The sequence below is a fragment of the Aquarana catesbeiana genome, linkage group LG10 (assembly GCF_042186555.1).
Source record: "Aquarana catesbeiana isolate 2022-GZ linkage group LG10, ASM4218655v1, whole genome shotgun sequence".
NCBI classification, from domain to species: domain Eukaryota; kingdom Metazoa; phylum Chordata; class Amphibia; order Anura; family Ranidae; genus Aquarana; species Aquarana catesbeiana.
The window spans coordinates 89,410,505-89,431,009 of record NC_133333.1 but is presented as its reverse complement, the minus strand read 5'-3'; the positions used below and the strand labels follow the sequence as shown (position 1 = coordinate 89,431,009).

At 43.6% G+C, this 20,505-nt stretch overlaps 1 protein-coding gene across 2 annotated transcripts in view; it reads right to left on the bottom strand.

The window, feature by feature from the left end:
- Positions 1-20,505, bottom strand: part of SIK3 (SIK family kinase 3) — a 309,635-nt gene that overhangs the window by 32,748 nt on the left and 256,382 nt on the right. For both annotated transcript variants that reach the window (XM_073602379.1, XM_073602380.1), the window contains exons 15-17: positions 15,405-15,548; positions 5,951-6,104; positions 2,316-2,441 (exon numbers count right to left, since the gene is read on the bottom strand). In XM_073602379.1, the coding sequence (XP_073458480.1) occupies positions 2,316-2,441; positions 5,951-6,104; positions 15,405-15,548 (424 nt within the window). The remainder of the gene's footprint in view (positions 1-2,315; positions 2,442-5,950; positions 6,105-15,404; positions 15,549-20,505) is intronic.

The window sequence follows — 20,505 nt, the reverse complement described above, 5'->3', positions numbered from 1 at the left end:
AAGTCAGAGCATAAGAATGACAGTTCGTATTCTCAAAGGAGAGTTAAGTAATGGCAGCCTTTATTAACCTCTCATGTCAGTGTCCTTTCCCTTGGGGTGCATCAAAGGACACAGCGGGGTTCATATTTATGCTAACTTGAGTTTAAAGAAACAAAAAAAAAAGGGGGGGGGGGGGTTTACAGATTCTAAATTCTTAAATCGTACATTTCAGGATACAGAAGAGTTCAGATCCATGACTATTTGGGATGTTCCAAAGCATGGAAAACGAGACCTTGGTGGCAACATTACAAGGCCAAAACATTTAAATACAGAAGAGGTGAAAGCCACAATTAAGGTGCATGCAAGACCTGCCAAAAACTGACGTCCTGCAGAGGTATAAATGCTTACCTGGTAAGCAGAAACTGTGTTGGAACCATGGCTGATTTCTAAAGATTCAGCACTCAGACAAACCTCTCCAGAACTTGAACAGTCTAGTGAACATTTGACATCAATTTCTAAGCCAATTTCTCCCTGAAAAGCAGGTAATCCAGGTACCCCACAGTCTCAACAACCCCAGAACGGAAGCCAACATGATGGTAAACACTAAGAGATGTGGATAGACTGAAAAGCAAAACCCAAAAAGCTGAAAGTAGCAATCCTCCACTGCAAATCATGGAAACTGTTGGTGAGGCCAGACGTTCGGAATGTGCAGGTAGGCACATCCTTAAAATCCACTGATGCCAGGAAATCCCCTTGATGAAGCAATGAAAGCATCGACCAGTTGGACTCCATCCTGAATGGTTGTTATGTCAGGAAATTGTTGAAAACCTAGAGGTCCAAAATAGCTGAGATGTCCTTGTTTGGTTTGGCAACAGTGAACCAGTTTTAAGAGAAGCTGTGAGATCTCTCCTCTGCCAAAGTGTGATGACCCCTTGGGACAGAAGTCTTTCTAGGACCACAAAGAAAACTGCTGTTTTTTAAGGGAATCCAAAGATAGCCTTGACCACATAAAGTTTGAAGAGGGAAAGCAGTGAATCTCCAGTTGGAAACCTCTGGATATCATGCGCTGTCTGCCCAAGGAAATAAGAAAATGGTGTACCTGTGCAATGATGCAAAACACATGCACTGCTGGCCTAGCCCCAACAAACACACAGCGATAAAAAAATTAAAATGTACAGAGCACAAATGGAAACACTATGGCCAGCTCCACATAGAACAGAAGCACTCACTAATTCATGTAGCAAAGCTAACGGGCCCAATTTTCACAGATAACATGCATGTCCCACAGTGTCCTCAGCGACTCAATTCACCCTCCAGGGGATCACTGCCTTGACTTGAAGAGCACATTTCCAATGAGCAAGCTGTATCCAGGACATCACTGCCTGCATGTTTCAGCCCTGCCTTGCACAATTATAGGCTGTCCGGGTACAGTCCCCCCTTGGCCTGCTGGGCATAACGACTGATTCTGATAAAGCCCCCTTCTGTCCCTCCAGAGGTGTTAGGAGCAGGCCAGAAGTTATGGGAACCAAAGACAATGAAGAAGATCTTCAGTGAGACACAGGGCTACACATTTAACAACTAAGGGTGCTAGCTAAAAATTGAGACTTAGCTGAACTAAGAGGGGTTATGAGGGCTTCCAATTATTTTTTTGTCAAGTGTCCAACCACCTGAACGTGGCAGCATAGCCCAACTAGCCATGAATATGAACTCCTCTGTGCCCTATAATGTATAATTAAAGAAAACACTGTTATTGAGTAGTAAACTCCAAGTGTATGATCCACTTTTGTATGTATAAGAAACAAAATATACAAAATGCGATGCTATAAGTGGGCAGCCTTTGTTTCCATATAATCAAGGTGAACAAAAGTGAAAGTCAAAAATATAAGGGGCACACAGGGTTTAAAAAGTGTAAATATGAAGCAAACAGAAGGTGATACAGGACAATGCTGCCCTTTTAGGGGCCGGTTCACACAATTTTTATGTTCTGGATGTGTTTCTGCATGCACATTTTTGATTCTTGCTGCTTCTATTTTGGTACCTTTGCGCATTTTCCCCCTTTTTTTCCTTCATTTTAATTGTCGACATGGTATTGAGGTATGTTTTTTTTTTTATGCATTTTGCCGTATTCCATACAGAAAAAACGCGTCAGCTTCTACTTTTGTTGGCTGCACTGGAATGCAATGCACTACTGTAAACTCGGGCCATTGGAATCCATGTTAAACACTCTGCATGCATTTTTGATCTAGGATAAAAATGCACTGGCCTGAATCTGGTGTGAACCAGCCTTTAATTTCGAAGTGTACAAAGTAGCTGCTAATCATTAGCATAGTCAGCACCTGGATTTGCTGCTGCAGGAAATGATGCTGATGCTCTTGCAGATACATGAAATGCTGTTGCTGAGTGTGTTCTAGAGTTCTCTCATCCATGGTTATACCATACATCTTCTGAAGTTGCTCACACTCCTATTATTGGGGAAAAAAAATCATTCAATCATCACATCACATACATGCTTTTTGATACATACGTTAGGATTACAAACCACTCAAACACTTACTGTGAATGTTTTTCTAAGAGTATGCTTTAAGAACGTGTTCTATTAGTGATTAGGGATTCACATCCCCGTTTTTTCGGAAGCATGCTTCACCCATCAACAGTGTTTTCCTAGGTTGACACCTGCTATAGCTTCATCATGGTTATCTGCAAGTACTCTAGCAATGATGGTTCTTGTTAGAGGGGCAGAGGGATTTGTAACTAACTGGATAAAAGACTTCTCTGATGGGCAACTCAATCGTCACAGTTGCAGTCTGGCAGCAATGAATGAAATCTGTGTATCCTGTGTGTGGTTTACTGGGCTTATCTCAACAGGGATGCCAGATAACTTTGCGACTGGCCAAAATCTATATAAAATGCAATTGTAAAAACTATAAAACAGCAAGCATATGTGGTGCTAGGTGGTGACAGGGTGGTATTATCTGAGTGTGGGGAGAAAGGTTATTGACACATATTATATATTGCCTAGTACAAAGCTGTGTCTGCATGTAGTTCAGTCTCTATTCTACCTATTAGTTATACAGATACTGAATGCTCATTTATTAAAGAAGATAGGACTGTTTGTTATCAATTATTATCCCCTGCCCTGCTCATGGGATAAACCTGAGAAAGTATTTACCGTATATATACTCAAGTATAGGCCGACCCCAATATAAGCCAAGGCACCTAGTTTTACCACAAAAAACTGGGAAAATATATTGACTTGAGTATAAGCCTAGGGTGGGAAAATGCAGCAGCTACTGGGTAACAATGCCCATCTGCAGCCTCACTGTGCCCATTTGCAGACTAATTGTGCCCATTTGCAGTCTAATTGTGCCCATCTGTAGTGTCACTGTGCCCATCTGCAGCCGTACCTCTCATTACTAAAACAACGTGTGTCTCCCGCTGTGTTATGCAGTCTGTTCGGCCCTCCATTGTAACAAAGTCCCGCCTCCTCCTAGTCTCTGATAGACGGAACGCTGACACAGTTTCCCAGCATTGTATCAGTAATCCTCTAGCATGGATGAGGATGAGGGGGGGCCTTGTTACAATAGACGGCCAAAAAGACTGCATAACACAGTGGGAGACACACGCTGTTTTAGTAATGAAAGGTACGGCTCACTCGAGTATAAGCCGGGGGGGGGTTTAGTCAAAAAAATGGGCTTAAAAACTCGGCTTATACTCGAGTATATGGTAGGTTCAGTCTGTATATGATTATGTAACATGTTCTAAGCCAGTGGTTCTCAACCCTCTAGTGCCGTGACCCCTTGATAAAATTTCCCAAATTGTGGGGACCCCTAACAGTAAAATTATTTTCGTAGTGTGGGTTGTCAGCACCCAATGCAAGACAAGTAATTTGCACCCCTAACCCACATTTAGCGCTCCCTGAGTCCCTTCCACTTGTACAGTATTAAAACCCCTTATGGTACATTTTAGGATTTACCACTCTCTTTGTTCTCCCCTTTTATCCCTCTCTATCCTAATTTCTTGGGTTTTTTTTCCATCCCTCTCTCTAGCCGTCTTTTTCTTAGTTCCTCCCCCTTTTTTCCTCTCTCTTCCATGTATTCTCTATTTTTATTCCTTCTATTACTCCTTGGTGGGGGGTGGGATGAATGGCAGTGCTGGTGGGGAGTTCTGATCAGCCAACTTAGGTGCTCTTGATCAAGGTCATCTGCTGATCTGAGAACTGTAGTGGGGACTTTTAATGGCAACTCTAATCACAGGTAGTGTTACTGTGTCTCCAGCTCTGTGGCGTCTCACAGCAGTGACACCTATGCCGAAATCAGGAGATAGGGTCTCCTCCAGCCCAGTAGTGTATATTTAGGTTTTGTGCTGCCCTAGGCCTGACTAAACTTGTGCACCCCTAATTTCAATATGACCCACCCCTTCCTGTCAAGCCCACATCCCTTGCTGTTTAAGACCCACCCTGAAATTTTCGAGTGGGGACACTAGTTCTGAGGGCCTGGGGAAGGGGGCAATGGATTCCCTTAATTTGCATAGATTTCCTCTCACTTCCTGTTTGGCTATAGGGCAGGAAGTGAAGGGAAATCTCTGCAATTGGACAGGGATGGTAAAAAATAAACCGACAGGGGTTATAACCCTCCCTTACTCTTTCCAAAATGAAAAAAAAGTGTTGCCCATAGTTCTACTTTAAGCACAAATTTCTGATAATTTTATGGAAAGCACAGTGAGGAAGGCTTGTGGTCCAGGATGATAGGACAGCCGTCCGCATACCGGAAGCAGTGCCTAATTTGCCTCTCAGCCCAGTCCACCCCATAAAACTGGTGCTAAACTAACAGCGCAAGCCGGCGGGGACTCTTTCTGTGCTGCCCCCCTGCAAAGTGCTGCCCTAGGCTCGGGCCTTGTCGGCCTAGGCCAGGATACAATGTTGCTCCAGCCCCTCCCACTTCACATTCTTCACCAGTCAGCTGACCTCTAGTCTCTGCCCCCCACTCATGCCGTGAACTTAATAAGTGGCTAGGAAGAGGCTGGGCGGCCGCAGGCTCCAGGAAATGCCCAGCTGGGCTTCCACAGGCTCCAGGGACAGCCCTGCTGGGCGGCCACAAAAAGGCTGGGAGAGTGGTACGGGCTTCAGGAACAGCCCTGGATTTGGTGACCCCTGGCAAATCGTCATTTGACCCCCGAGGGGGTACCGACCCCAGGTTGAGAACCACTGTTCTAAGCAGTCAGTTTCCACATACCTATGTGGGACCATTTATGATTGGGCTTACTTGGTGCTTGCTTTATTATGATGTACTATGTATTTGTTCAATATCAATAAAAGACAGCAGCTTATACTATAAAGTTTAGAATGCATATGCATTGTTCAACATAAATATCATAAAGAAAAGAAATATAGAACAAACAACGTTTTAAAAAAACGATCAATAAAAAGTAAATATGTCCACAGACACAATGTATAGCATACGGACAACCAACCGGAAACATTTCCGCAGAGACAAAATCAGTATTGTACTAACACAACTAGAACCTTGTGTGTTGGAGGCAGAAAAGCATAGAAAGTAAAGGGATACATTTCACACACTTGCTCTATATTAGTGGGATATTAAAACGGAATGGGGGACATGTATCAAAATGGTCTTATTGTTTGCTAATTTGTTTTTACTCTTATTTAAAATGCAAGTTATGAATACAACGGCCCATTTTAAAAGTGCCCCTGAGCACTTTCATTGCTCACTGTCACGTTACAACTGAGAGAAGAGATAGATGCTATTTCTCCACTCTATCATGTAACTAAAAAAAAAAAAAATTGGTCACACTGATCACAAAACAGACCCAAAAGGATCTTGCTAACATTTTTACATGCAACCTGCACATTCGTTGATATGTAAGTGCTTTAATAAATGTATCCGATGTGTGGTAATAACAACTGAGCTATGTACAGGTATACACTAGACAATATACAAACGGCAAATGATACCTGCTGCAGCTGTTTGATGCTGCTGTTCTGGTGTCCTGTCTTTTCCAAGTGAGCTTTAAAGGCCTGGATTGTGGCGGCTCCATCAGAGAACCTTCGTACTGGGGAGAATCGTTCGGCAGGAAGGTGAAGTGTGTTCGAGTCTTTATACATGGAACTGAAAGCAGGCAAATTCAGTCTTTATAATTAAATTGTGATAACACTGCACCCTAATAAAAGTAAATGTGAAACACAGGGCAATCTGGAGGGTATACAGGAAATGTATGCGAATCTCTTGAAAATTTTCAGGTACGAAGAGACCCGGACCTACTAACTTCTTACCTTTCTAGTGGAAAGGCCTGAGTCCGCTTTAAATTTTCCACTTTGTCGTCTTCTTTCCTTTTTTTAATTTTTGTTCAGCGGTCAGACATTAGTTAATGGTAGAATGTCCAAACAATACTCCATTATACATGTCCAGGTATATACAGTATTACGATTGGTTACGCTCTTAGTTGATGCCTCCTCGTTGTCAACAGATGACTTTTGTTCGGATACACACAGACTTAAAATGTTACCTACTCTATGGTGATATAAACTAGTATCGACTTGTTTTGGGGCATTCTCTTTTTGTATAACAATCCCTTTTGTCATACTTATGTGGCATTTATTTATTATTTTGTATTATTGTAAAACCCAATAAAGATTAAAATAAAAGTAAATGAAAAGCAGTCACTCAAAACTCCAATTGATATAAATCAAAACATTAAGAGCAGTGCTTCTAACTTCCAAAATGTGGAATGTGAACAAAACAAGTCCTTAAATAAACATTAAGGTCCAAGAGTCCATGCACACTGGGCAGCAAAAAAAAAAATCCAGAACTGCTGGCAGAAAAAAAGCATCATAAAAAAACTCAAATGGAGCGTATTGTAGATAGGCAAGTTTACATGCATTTATAAGGGTTTTCCCCAAACCACTAGAAAAATGCTTAATCAAGCTATTTTTTTGCCCAAAAGCTTCTCTCAAAAACTCCCTTCTGCAAAAAAGTTTTATCCCTATTGTGGGGTCACCAGTACGGTATTTGTAAATTTAAATCATATCCCCTCTCAAGCAAAGCCCACGAACACGGAAGAAACTCCGGGGAAGATGTCAGTTGTCTCAGCGGTGTTTGGGCGCTGCTGGAGGGGTTCGATCTAATGTGAGTATTTCACAATGAGTTAGTATGTGATGCATACTAGCTCATTATGCCTTTGTCTTACAAGTTTTTTTTTTTTTCAGGGTTTCCACCCTTTTTAATAGTAACATTACTACTCTATGAAAATTTACTTTTTTGGGGTATTCATTTGTTATTATAAGCCATTATTATTGGTCGGGACATCCAAGGAGCAATGCATAAGATCAGTCTGACCAAATTGGATGGTGTGTGGAGGTCTGCACTTTCTAATGTTTTGCCCTAATAGCAATATTACTCTTTGGGAGGATTTTCTTTTCTGTTCTCAGGGCTGGTTCACACCACAAAAACACATTCCAGATGTGTTTCTGCATGCACGTTTTTGCTGCCTTTTTTAATGCTTTTCCAGATGCATTCCAGGTGCTTTTTTCTTTTTCCTGGTCTTTCACTGTACTGGGGCCCAGTGCATCTTTGATGCGTTTCAGTGCATTCTGGTGCGTTTTTGATGTGTTTTACTGCGTTTCAGTACAGTCCAGTGCAGAAAAAATGCAGCATGTTCTACTATTTTTTTCTGGAACTGGAATGCCGTGGAACTGACTGCACTGGTATGAACTATCCCATTGGAAACCATGTAACCTACTTTCCATGACTATTTGATACAGAAAAAAAAATGCACTGGACTGCATGTGGTGTAAACTGACCCTCAGTGCACAATTCCAAGTATTAAGGAAGAGGTGATCTACTAGTTGCAACAATAAGGGACAACTCACACCACACACAGTCCAGTGTGTTTTTTCTGCATCAAAAAGGCATGTACAGTAGGTTATATGGTTTTCAATGGCATAGTTAACACCAATTGCTTGCAGTTCCAGTAAAAAGAAAGTAGAACATGCTGCATTTTTTGTTGCACTATACTGTACAGAACGCATTTAAATGCACCAAAAACACAATGGAACACATGTCCTTATTTAAGGTTAAGAAAAAAGAGGGGGAAAATGCACTGGACTGCATCAAAAACACACTGGAACACATCAAAAATGCAGAAAAGCATCTGGAACGCACCCGGACTGTGTTTCTATGGTGTGAACGGGCCCTTAAAGAGACATCACCTGCAAAGTATATGATCGGCTTCATTAGATGATGTATGGGAGTCTTCATGAGTTTTTGACCGTCCTATGATCTGGAAGGTCATATGTAGTGAATGCTTTGCCAGAGGTGATGACACAGTGGTGATTGTAATTTCAAGAAGCAAATCTCTACATTTCATCACATTTAGACGTTTAGGGGTTGATTCACTAAAGGCAGATAGATTGTGTGTGCACTTTGCAAAGTACAGTTGCACACTGCAAGAGCAGTTGCTCCAACACTTAGTATTTACATTTTTGCTTGCATGCAGTTTTTTTTTTTTTCTTTTCATTGCACGCGATTGGGTATTCTTTGCCAAATGAAGCTTTACCTAATTTATTAAGCTCTGGAGCAATTGCACTTGCAGAGTACAACTGCACTTTGTAAAGTGCATAGCCTATTTGCCTTTAGTAAATCAACCCCTTATTGTTTATAAAATGACTTTATTCACATTCAGTATTTTGGACAGACAATATTAAGTGCTGCTCTCATATACAATGTTTAAATTCAGTCGTTAAATAAGAACCATGACAGAGCAATTTCAATATTCTAAATATTCCCATTATGAAGAGACACTGTCGCTTTGTTCATTCAGAGCAAAGTGATAGCATCTGATTAAAAGTCCCTTCTCTGAATGTTGAATGGCTCATGAAGCACTAACTTATCTAGTGCAGTGCACTTGACATGGAATATCCTTAGTGACGCTAAACACTGGTTTAAAAAAATGTATTCAATTTAAGTATGCTGCCTTAACCTAAAATAAGTATCTTTATTGCCCTCAGGCTCCTTGAGATATATTTTTTTGTTCGATAGTGGCTACGTTGGTTCTCCATGGTCCCATTGTATTTAGGAACATAGCCATCCTCGCCTGCTAGCTCCAGAGATGGACTAGGGTCTATTAGAATTGTAGTGTGCACAGAACAGTGCACATGACCTCAACTACTGTGTACTGCTAATTCCAAACAGACAAAATGACTGGGAAAAGGAGAGAATCGGGAGCTCAGAGAGGACATTACGAGAAGGCAAAAAAAAAAAAAGAAAAACAGTAATGATTTAATGAAAAACAGATTACTTGGCCATTATTATTTTTTTTTTTTTTTTTTTTTTTTTTAGAGAAAAATGGTTGTAAACCCTTACAGACAACTTTTTGCTACAGGTAAGCCTATAATAAGGCTTAGCTGTAGCTACCCAGGATATCTCCTAAACCTGCACTGTTTAGGAGATATCCCCTGTAATTGCATGTGCAGACGTCATCGGTACATGCAAACTGAAGCAACGGCACCTATGCTTCAGTGAGTGTGCCATTACCAGCAGCTCCCACACGCATGTGCAGGAGTGACGTCATAGCGGCTCTGGCCAATCACAGCACTGGAGCCGCGATACCCAGAAGTAACCCACAGGTGTGATGTCGCCGGCCGATGCTGTGTACGGGCACCGCAGCGAGGGCTTCGATCTCAGGTGAGTATTACATAATGAGCTAGTATGCTATGCACACTAGCTCATTATGCCTTTGTCTTGCAGGTGTTAGTTTTTTTTTTTTTCTTCAATAGCGGTTTACAACCACTTTAAGGATAATAATTTAATGCCACTTAAGTTCAGGGGTTTGAATGATGAGTTGTTGAATGCACCAGTACTGGAAGAAGAAACAGACTCTCCCCTACAGAGACCTGCAGGAATGACAGAGTAAAAGAGTCAAACTATCAAGTACCCTCAATGGTTCACAAGGCCAACAAACAATCCAGTTCAGCTTGGAAAAGACAGCATGTATCACATGGAGTACTTCCTGGTATAGAATTTCCTTGCTCTACACCATCAGAAATGGCAATGGCAGACTTGCAATAGGACAGTTTCCCAGTTGATAAAAAGTTTGAGATAATCTGAATCTGACAGGCCCCTATTTCTTTTCCAGCCTGGCCATTAAAACCAGTGACCGAGAGAAGTAGGGTGGTACCTGGCCTTTGGAAAACAAGAGCTCAGAAAGGCCATATAGTCTGCCAAGTGCCAATTGAGGTCCGAATGCCACATCTGCCTGGGCCAGTCGGGAGTGATGAGAATCACCAGAATGCCCTCCTCCATCTCAATCCGTGTAGAAGGTGAGGAAGGAGTTTCAGAGAAAAGGCATAGATCAGGCTGAACCACAGAGTTGACTTGCAGACAAACTTGTCGTTTACTTTTGAACCTGGAAGGTACATATTCAGCATCTGCAACAAAGTTCTTGAAACACCTCAGGGTGAAGACACCATTACTCGGAGTCCAGAGGATGATTACTGAAAAAGTCACTTGCCAATTTCCCACATGAGATGTGCACGGCAGACAGAACTGGAGAACGATCCTCCGCCCAAGCCAGAATTTGATTGTCAACATTTACTGCTGCAAGACATGTGGTTACTACCAAATAGTTGATGTAAGTCATTGCCACAGCATGGTATGACCCGATATTCAAACAAATCAGTGTTAAAGGGACAACCACACTGCTCTGAGTTACAGAATATTGAATGAAAGACAAGCAGCCTTCAATAGCCAAGTCTCTTGCACACAGAGCATGTCTAGGACTCCTCCCCAGCCAGACAGGAGAACCTTCAAGGCCAGTGGGAAAAAATATTTCCCCAGCTAGAGTGAAAAAGCCCTCTGAACAAGGCAGAGCACATACAGGGCTAGCAGCTTACAAAGACCAGAGGTGCAGTGGACAGGTCACAGGGAAGGGCAAGAAGCTGGTAGAGTTACATGCCCACAGCAAAATACAGGTAGCAATGATGCGCTGAAAAGATGGAAATATGTGAATAGGCAACATTAATGTCCCCAGAGGCTTTGAAAGCCCCTAGATGGAAGAACACTATGAATGACCTTGTAGATTCCACGATGCTGAAGTTCGTGCCTGATGGAAGGAGCCAAGAATCTGATTCCAGTGTGGGGCAAAAGCCCCCTCGAAAATGATGAATAGCATTGTATGCGAGGAGAGCAAGGGACTACCCACAGCCTGCAGCATCAGGGAGAAGAAGAAAGTGCCAGAGCAAATAAGGGAACTATAATCCCCCCATTCCAATACACCCTAGATTGCACAAGCATTGAACCCTTGAAGTGGGGCTGTGGGGAGGGGGGCACAGCAAGGGTAATTATTGTGCAATTCCCAGAGTTAGGCTTTAAGAATTATTACTCCTGCTGGTACAGCAAAACACAATACTTGTAAACTGTTTAGGTCTAAACTTAGCTATGAAAATATCTTTATTGGTATTCAGAAATCACAGACATGCATCCCAAACCTACATAGGCATCATCTTGATTTTCCCTTAAACAACTCAAAATAGATTAAACCATATGTTTACAAAGATTCATGTTATGATAGCTTTGACAAATTCAGACATGCACTTGTAGCGCAGGTTAACCCTAAAATTAGTTTTCAGTAAGTTAGCATCATGTCTCATTGTATACAGTTTTTTTTTACAGCCATATTAAACCCAAAAGCAAACATTTATTATACTGCAGTAACCATTTCTTAAATGTGGTGGCTGCATTTGTTTTCTTCTTTAGGCTTGTTTTCATTTTCACCTGGTAATCTAGTCAGTAGGTCAGTTGTTTTTCAACAGAACAAGCCGTCCTGCAGATGTAGCAGAGTGTTGAGACAAACCATTTACCACTGACAGGGGTGCTTACAATGAACAACTTTTATGTTAAACCTTTTTTCCCCAAAAGGAATTGTTGCTGTAACTGCTTAAAAAGTGTTAGCTGGAGCAAAGCTTCAGTTTGTTAGCGATTTTAAATCTGATAGTTCATCTAACTCCACCCTACCGTCCCAACTGATTGACAATCTTGCTGTTCAAAGCGGTCTTTGTGCTCCTCCATCCAAAGTGTAGGCACCCTAATACAGAAGATGTGTGGCAAGCTGGATCACCAGGTGAAAACAGAGGGAAAAAAAGTCTAAAAAGAAAACGAATGCAGCCACCACATCTAAGAATTGGTAAGCTGCAATATATAACATTTTTTTATTTTAGGTTTAATACCACTTTAAAAAAATCAAAATTAGGGTGTACAGGCAGTTTAAACTGAGCTCAGGCATGGTTCACCTTCTTGGTCCAGTGTGGTGTGATTGCTGAGAACCATGCCCAGGAATGGTTAAGTGTACCGTCCCCAAGACCACATGGAAGATGTGGTCCAGTGCCCGGTCCACTTAAGGGCCCTTTCACACTGGGGCGGTTTGCAGGCACTATTGCGCTAATAATAGCGCCTGCAAACCGACCCGAAAGTGCCACTGCTTTGTCTCCAGTGTGAAAGCTCCGGGGGCTTTCACACTGGAGCGGTGTGCTAGCAGGACGGGAAAAAAAGTCCTGCTAGCAGCATCTTTGGAGAGGTGAAGGAGTGGAGTGTATACCGCTCCTGCCCATTGAAATCAATGGGACAGCGCAGCTATACCGCCGGCAAAGCACCTCTGCAGAGGCGCTTTGCGGTGGTTTTTAACCCTTTCTCGTCCGCTAGAGGGGGGTAAAACCGCCCCGCTAGCGGCCGAATACCAATGGTAAAGCGCCGCTAACAATATCGGCGCTTTACCGCCGACGCCGTCCCTGCACCAGTGTGAAAGGGCCCTTAGTGTAAGCGCAAAAATGCCTGACCACCGAACTCTCCATAGATGACTGAGCACAGAGACAAGGGCCAATCACTGTGGTCTGGATTGCAGAGGTGATGATTTACGTGTGCTCGGGAACACTTGCTCATAACCCAGCGTAGGTGCAGCCCAGTGAAGGGGGGGTTCCTGCCAGTAACAGCACCTCTTCTCTGCAATTTGACAAGCCAATAGGCCAAATAAAAGGGGCTTGAGCAGCAGGCTGACCATACTGTTCCTAATTGAGAGTCAGTGGTTTAGCATTGTAAGTCTGGGTTATTTTCCAGCCAGTAGGGTTACATTCCTAAAAAATACAGTATGGGAAACAACAGCGTCCGTTTACCAGCACAGCACTACTGGTAAACGGACGTTTAGGAGCAGTTGGGTGTTTTTTTCAGCTGCCCCTGAACTCTCCTCAATGTTATCTTATGTGTAACATGTACACAGGGTCATTCATAGTCCTTTCTAGGCAGTTGAGTTTAGAAGCAGTTTTTGGAAAGCAAAAAAATGCGTTCCGGACGAATGTTCAGAGGCATTTAAAACGGCAAATATCTGTAACAACTTGTAAACGCGGAAACTCGCGTTTAGTTTACAGGCATTTTTCATTTTGACTAAAAAAAAAAAAAAAAAAAAAAAAAAAAATTTTTTTTTTTTTTTTTAATTAAATGCTTCTAAACCCAAAATGCAGCTAAATGTGGCATGTTAGCTCCATCTGTCAGGTTAAATCGTTCAGGGGAGGTTGTAAAACATCCTGTGTACATTAAGCCTTAATGAATCTGTCCTGGTAACCATTGTCTTTGGGACAGTGTGATGGAAAATTCAAAGTTTTGACCTGTCATCAGAGCAAGGGTTGAGGAAAAACCCTCCATTGGACATATCTGTTCTTCTAACAACTCTCTAAGATAGTTACACTTTAACCACTTGCGCCGCACAATAGCCGAATGACGTCTACAGCGCACTTGTCCAGTTCTGGGAGGGAGTCTTTTTTTGTTTGTTTAGCAAAAAATAAGTAGGCAAGTGGTTAATCTTTATTTTTTAAATAAATTCTTAACTGCACTTGTGTTTTTAAGATATCTGTCTGAAGATTAGCTTAAGGCCCCTTTCACACTGGGGCGGTGGGGGCGTCGGCGGTACAACAGCGCTATTTTTAGCGCTGCAGTACCGTCGTTCTTGCAGCGGTATTCGGCCGCTAGCGGTGCGGTTTTAACCCCCGCTGGCGGACGAAAAAGGGTTAAAATCCCTCGTACAGCGCGGCTATAGCTCGTACAGCGAGGCTATAGCCGCGGCATTGCCGCGGTATAGCCGCGCTGTCCCACTGATTTCAATGGGCAGGAGTGGTGAAGGAGCAGTGAATACACCACTCCTTCACCGCTCCAAAAAAGCGGTTTGCAGGACTTTTTTCACCGTCCTGCCTGCGCACCGCTTCAGTGTGAAAGCCCTCGGGCTTTCACACTGAACAAACAGCGGAGGCTGTTTAGGGGTGGTTTGCAGGCGGTATTTTTAGCGCAATAACGCCTGCAAACCGCCCCAGTGTGAATGATCTATTAAAACACAGAATTAAAAATGTAAAAAAATATATCGTAATTGAATTCTTCAAAACATCTCCTTCAGAGAATTTGCAATTTAGGACTAACCACATCCTCTTGTTTACTTATAGCAGAATAAATATTGTAAGAGGTTAAGGGAAAATAGTGTGCCACTGGATTGCCAGGATTTTGTACAAGGTCACAACAGCTGATTGTGCACCACCTACTCTATTTGCTCCAGCGTGGCAATCAGTGGGTGTTGAACAAAGTTTGCACTCCTGTCTCCTGCGTATACATTCACCGTCCAAAGGTTGGAAGGAAACACATGCTTCCCAAGAAAACACAGGGCATTTTGTTCTCCAATCATTAAAATACCATAGCAATGAACAAAACATATATTCCAGATAAGACAGAATGAAAGAAACAGGAATCAAAATTACAGACTGAATTATAACTGCAGAATTTCAAAAAGTGTCATTCAGATGTCACTCTGAACACCTCTGTTTTGTAACTAGAAGGATTTGCAGAGCCCACTATAAATGTGTATCTAAAGAAAACCTTTTTTTTTGTTTTTCTTGTTAGCACAGCTTAGGATACGAAGCATACAAGAGAGAAGGGTTAGCGGGGAAGATATTCACCTTCCCTTTTTGTCTGTGACCACCATCATCAGGACTGAAATGGAGAGGAAATCCTACATTTTGAGTTGGCACTAGAACAAGAAAAGAGGGGAAGTTTTCCTATTGGGACACGGTGACATCTGTCCAAGTGTTTTTCCCTTCAATTTGGGGTCTTTTTTTTTTTCACAATTCCTGTTGTGTCCATGGGATGGGAAGTAAGGAGAATTGGTGGCCACAATGGGGCAAAAAATAAATAAATAAATCCACCATTCCCTACCAAAAGCTTTAAAAAAAAAATGTATTTAAGCATACTTTAAGGCCACTACAGCAGCTATGGAATTGAGAATTCAACACAGTGAGCAGTTACCTATGCTACCCAAGTATTGTGACTTTGTTTTGGCTATACTAATCATTCCAACGATTCTCAGGGCTGTTAGTATGTACTCACCGGTGCTGGTCCAGAGCAAGGTGAGGGGGCCAAACTCTATTTCTAAAAGACTGCTGCCCCAGTTGACGCTGTAGGTCTGGAGGAATCTCAGCTGTAGGACAAGTCATGGCCAATGTATGTCTCTTGGTGCGATTGGCAAGATACCTAAAATACAAGCATACTGGTTAGTTACACATGTAAAGTTCTCTGATAAATCACAGAAGCATTAACAAGTGAAATATAAATGGATCGTTGTTGGCATCTAAAGAAAGCAATGGTCCCAATACATACTAACAATTTCAAAAAAATAAAACTTATTTCAGAGAAACACTTTTTCAAAGTACAAAGAAGTCTGTATGTTATTACTGTATTTGCCTACGTTTCCTCTGGGTGTCATACTTTGTTACAACAACCCAAAACACATCAGTAGTTTAAAGCTGAACTCTAGATAAAGACCCAATTTAATGCAGCTCTGTGATCAATACATTATTAAATGTATTTCTCAAATGCAGGTAATGTTAAGTACCTGGATTTGTTCTGGTATTAGCCCCTTTCAGTACATGCAGGGCTAGAGCAGTAGAGGAAGAAGCAGCACATGGAACTAGTCAGTGCATGTACCCACAAGAAGTAGGCCGAAAGGAGAGAGCAGTGTGACAGAACCCATAACTGTGCTGCTTCTCCTTTTACTATCCAGTCACAGGCTGTGGGCTGGTGTGTGACAGGATGAGGACGTGACGTAGGACGTCCGTGAAGGGGGAGGGGCTGATGGCGGCGCCAATGTGAGGACCTGAGGCGAGCTGCTCCAGGCGGGAAAGAGACGCGAGCGGGGTGAGAGACCGCAGCGTCCCCAGGGCAAGTACTGTACTGGGACACACTACCTCCCGTGACGGGCCCCCCCCTTTCATGCCCCGCAGCCGCGGACGGCTACACACTAAAGGCTACGTCCCGCCCGGCCGGCATTGCGGCTCAGGCTGGAGCGAGACGCTACTGGAGACGAGCTGACAAGCAGCTGACGAGCAGCAGGAGGCGAAGTGGAGAGAGCGGGGTGGAGTGAAGACGCTGAAGCACTGAGCAGCCCGAGAGGGATAAACTGACTATCCTGGACTATCCTGGACAACTGACGGTCGTTCCAGGTTTCACCTCTCCCCCCCTGTTTTCTACTCAGGACCATGACCTCGGGTCAACTCTGTTGCAGATACAAAAGTCAACAGAATCCTTGCAGCGCTGCAGTTGAGAGACAGTACCAGAAGAAAAGGTAGGAATATTTCCCTCTCTTTATGTGAAGAGCTACAAGGAATAAAGGTGGAGGGCCGGCTAATAACTTGCATAACCAGCCTCTAAATACAGTGAACTTTTGACACATCTCCCGGGCCTGTTAGCGAATCTGTAAATCAGCTTGTCTTTTTATATTTGAGGGCTGGCTATCATTGTCTGCTTGAACCCTGGTATACACCTTCCACAGTAGAACCTCTGACCTTTGCCCTGTTCATGGTGGAAACATAGGGAGGGGGACCGATAAAGATAATCAGTGAGATCCCAATTACCGGGAAGTTTATCTTAAATCCAGGAAAATTCCAGCACTTACGTGAGGACCCCTCCCAAGGTGGGCAATAAGGACAGTAAGAGGCGAGGAGGGCTAGGAGGGTCCCCCCCTGGACTCTATTTGTATTGGAATACATATCTTACATACACGCTGTGTGACCGCATCACCAGGAGGGAGCGAGTAATACGACGAGGTAACAGGCCTGACACTTTAAAAGCTGGCAGTTTGCGGAAGTATGAGAGGGCGGTCTCAAAGAACAATAGAACCTAAAAATCCAAGAGAGAGCCTTAACACTAGTTCCATACAAAAATATCTCACAGAATCAAACCTAAAGAGCCCAGGACTGGATATGAAACAGTCAGGAACAAAAGAGAAGAAAAAAGAACAGCAGAAACAGAAGGGGGGACAGGTCCAAGGAGGAATTAAATCCGGATGGTGTAGTGGCGAGTGATACCCCGGAAGAGCAAAGAAACATGGATCGCGGCTTGAACAGATCAGAAATGCTGGAAATGTTTGCTAAGCTTGAAGGAGTGATAAAAACAGAAATCATGAATGTTCGTACAGACATGGGCCAGCTACTGCATAGAGTGGAAGAGGTAGAAGAGGTATCAGTGAAGCAAGCAAAAATGATTTCGGACCTCCAAGAGCAAATTAGTAAGATGCAGATTGAAAATCGCATGATGGCATACAAAATGGAAGAGCAGGAAAACCAGAGCAGGCGACAAAATCTGCGTATTAGATCCATCCTGGAACAACTAAATGAAGTTCTAGGGGACAAACTGAGAAAAATATTCAATCCCATTCTGGGTAGAAGGGAGGAGGAGGTACTTAGGATCGACCGGACCCACAGGGTGAGGAAACCCCCTAATCTAAATCAAGATATCCCCAGGGATGTAATTGTGAAGTTCCACTCGTACGAGGACAAGGAAAAAATATGGAGGAATCTTAGGGGCGCACCCCCAATTTGTTATGAAAATAAAAATTTACAGATTTTTGCGGACATCTCGGCTGGAACCTTAGCGCGGAGAAGGCAGATGAGACCTTTGTTAGACCAACTTCGAAGGGCCAACCTGAAGTACAGCTGGGGGTTTCCAACATCCTTGATAGTCGTCAAAGAAGGGAGAACACATAGGATGAGATTCCTAGAAGAGATGCAGGATTTTTGCGCAAGATTGGGGATCACGATGCCGGAAGAACTGAGATAGGATTTTCAATGAACTCTAATCCAGGCTGTTTTTGAGTGTGGGGTCAACTATGCTTATCAGGGTGGGGGCGCTCGGGGATGGGGGATGGTTTTTTTTTTTTTTTTTTTTGCCCCCTTTTCTGCTCTCCTCTCCCTCAACCGGGAGACCTGAGGAGCTTAACAAGGATGATGTGACTATGGTCTCTGGTCACTTAAACATGTAAATGAAGTGTTGGCTGTGTGGGGGTGGGGGTGGGGGGTGAGGGGAGGGGGGGCCGCGGTCGGGGTGCTGGCCTCTTGTCCTCCTTGTCTCCCTCCGTGCTGGGGGGGGAAGGGAGGGGAGAGGAGAGAGAGAATTTTTTTTTTTTTTTCCTCTCTCTGCTCTTCTCTTCTTTCCCCTTGCTTTGCGGGGGGGGGCATCAGGAGCCACCATCTGAGCACCACCCCTTGAAGTGGTGCGCGCTGTATGGGATCGAGAACATCCTCTACAAGCGGGCTTAGGGCTGGGTTGCAGCCGGGGGGGTGTGGGGCGGGGTTGGGGGAGGGGAAGGACGTTCCTGCGAGGGGGATCTTAGGAGTGCAGAGAGAAGGGGTTAGGGCTTAGAACCAAAGAAATGCCTGATCTCAAGTTTCTTTCTTACAATGTAAAGGGTCTTAACTCACCTACAAAAAGGCACAAAATTCTAAAGGAACTACAACACTATGGTGCTGACATAGTCTTTCTCCAGGAGACTCACCTGGTGCTGGAGTCCAGGATCAGGCTTTTTTCCCCGGGTCTGCCGCAATGGTACTACAGCGACTCCCCTATTAGGAGAGCGAAGGGGGTGGCAATTGGTCTTTCAAAGTCCTCAAACTTCTACCTGATAGACAGAGTATCAGACCCGGATGGCCGGTACATTTTTCTGAAGGGTAGCATCGGGAATAAAATATTTACTCTGGCGAATATATATTGTCCAAACAAGAAACCAATTGCATTTTTTGGGCAGGTGTTGACAAAGTTGACGAGATTCAGGGAGGGAGAGGTGGTGTTGGCGGGGGATCTGAATTTCTGCCTGGAACCGGGTCTCAGGGGACAAGTAAGGCCTCCACCGGCGCAATCGGGCGGCGGCTTTTTAACTGCCGCCTGGAAGACGCATGGCGGTTGCAACATGCCAAGGACAGAGATTATACCTTCTTCTCCCCTGTGCACGGGACGTATTCGAGATTAGACCATATCTTTGTGGACCATAGTCTCTTGGATCAGGTGGAGGAAACTAAAATAGAGATTATTTCACTTTCAGACCACGCACCGGTCACTTTGAGGATGAGACTCCCTGAAAGGGCAGAAAGGACTTATGCGTGGAAGTTGAATGAAGTTGAATGAATCCCTGCTTAAAGACCCAAAAGTATTGGAAAGGGTACAGGAAGAGGTTGACTTTTACTTTAAAGTAAATGACACAGGAGAGGTTCCCTATCCCACTCTATGGGAAGCGCACAAGGCGTACACTAGAGGGGTTCTTATTTCCATGGGAGCGGGAATCAAAAAGAAGAGAAAGGAAGAAAGGGAGATGTTGATTGCTGAAATTTTCTTTTTGGAGCAGACACACAAGGAGAGGAGGGGACTGAGTCAGGAAATCTTTCACCAACTAGTTGTCAAAAGGGAGGATCTGAGGGATGCCATGGAACAGGACTCTAAGAGAACCCTCAACAGGATAACAAAGAAAAATTATCTATGGGCAAATAAGTCAAGCAAACATCTGGCCAGAATAATAAGAAAGAAAAAAAGACAGGAATTTTATAGGAAAAATACAGAATAAAAAAGGAGAGCTAATTGGGTCCAGTAAAGGTATAGCAGAGGAGTTTAAAAAGTTCTACGAGGCGCTTTACTGCATAGGCCAAAACAGAACAGGCAATTCAACATATCGGGAGAGGGTCGAGGAATTTCTGAGGGGGGCAGGAGTGGCGGAGCTCACAGAGGAAGAGAGATCGGTTCTAGATAGACCGATTGGAGAGGAAGAGATTTTGGTAGCCCTGAAATCCTCCCCGAAGGGCAAAAGCCCAGGCCCTGATGGCTTCACCACATTATATCTGGACAAACTGAAGCACATCCTAGTCCCTAGACTTTGCCAATTCTGGAACGAGCTGGGTACTAACTGTGAAATGGGGAGAGAGGCGTTATTAGCTTCAACTACTTTATTATTAAAAGAGGGAAAAAATGATAAGCTTTGCTCCAGTTATAGGCCCATCTCGCTGTTGAACGCAGACGTGAAGCTCTATGCAAAGGTTCTGGCAAGTAGATTGAAGGAGAAAATTACATCCCTAGTACATGCAGACCAGGCAGGTTTTATACCCGGGAGACAGAGCAGAGATAACGGGGTACGAGCAGCACTCCTCCTGGAATTAGGTAAACGTAAGGG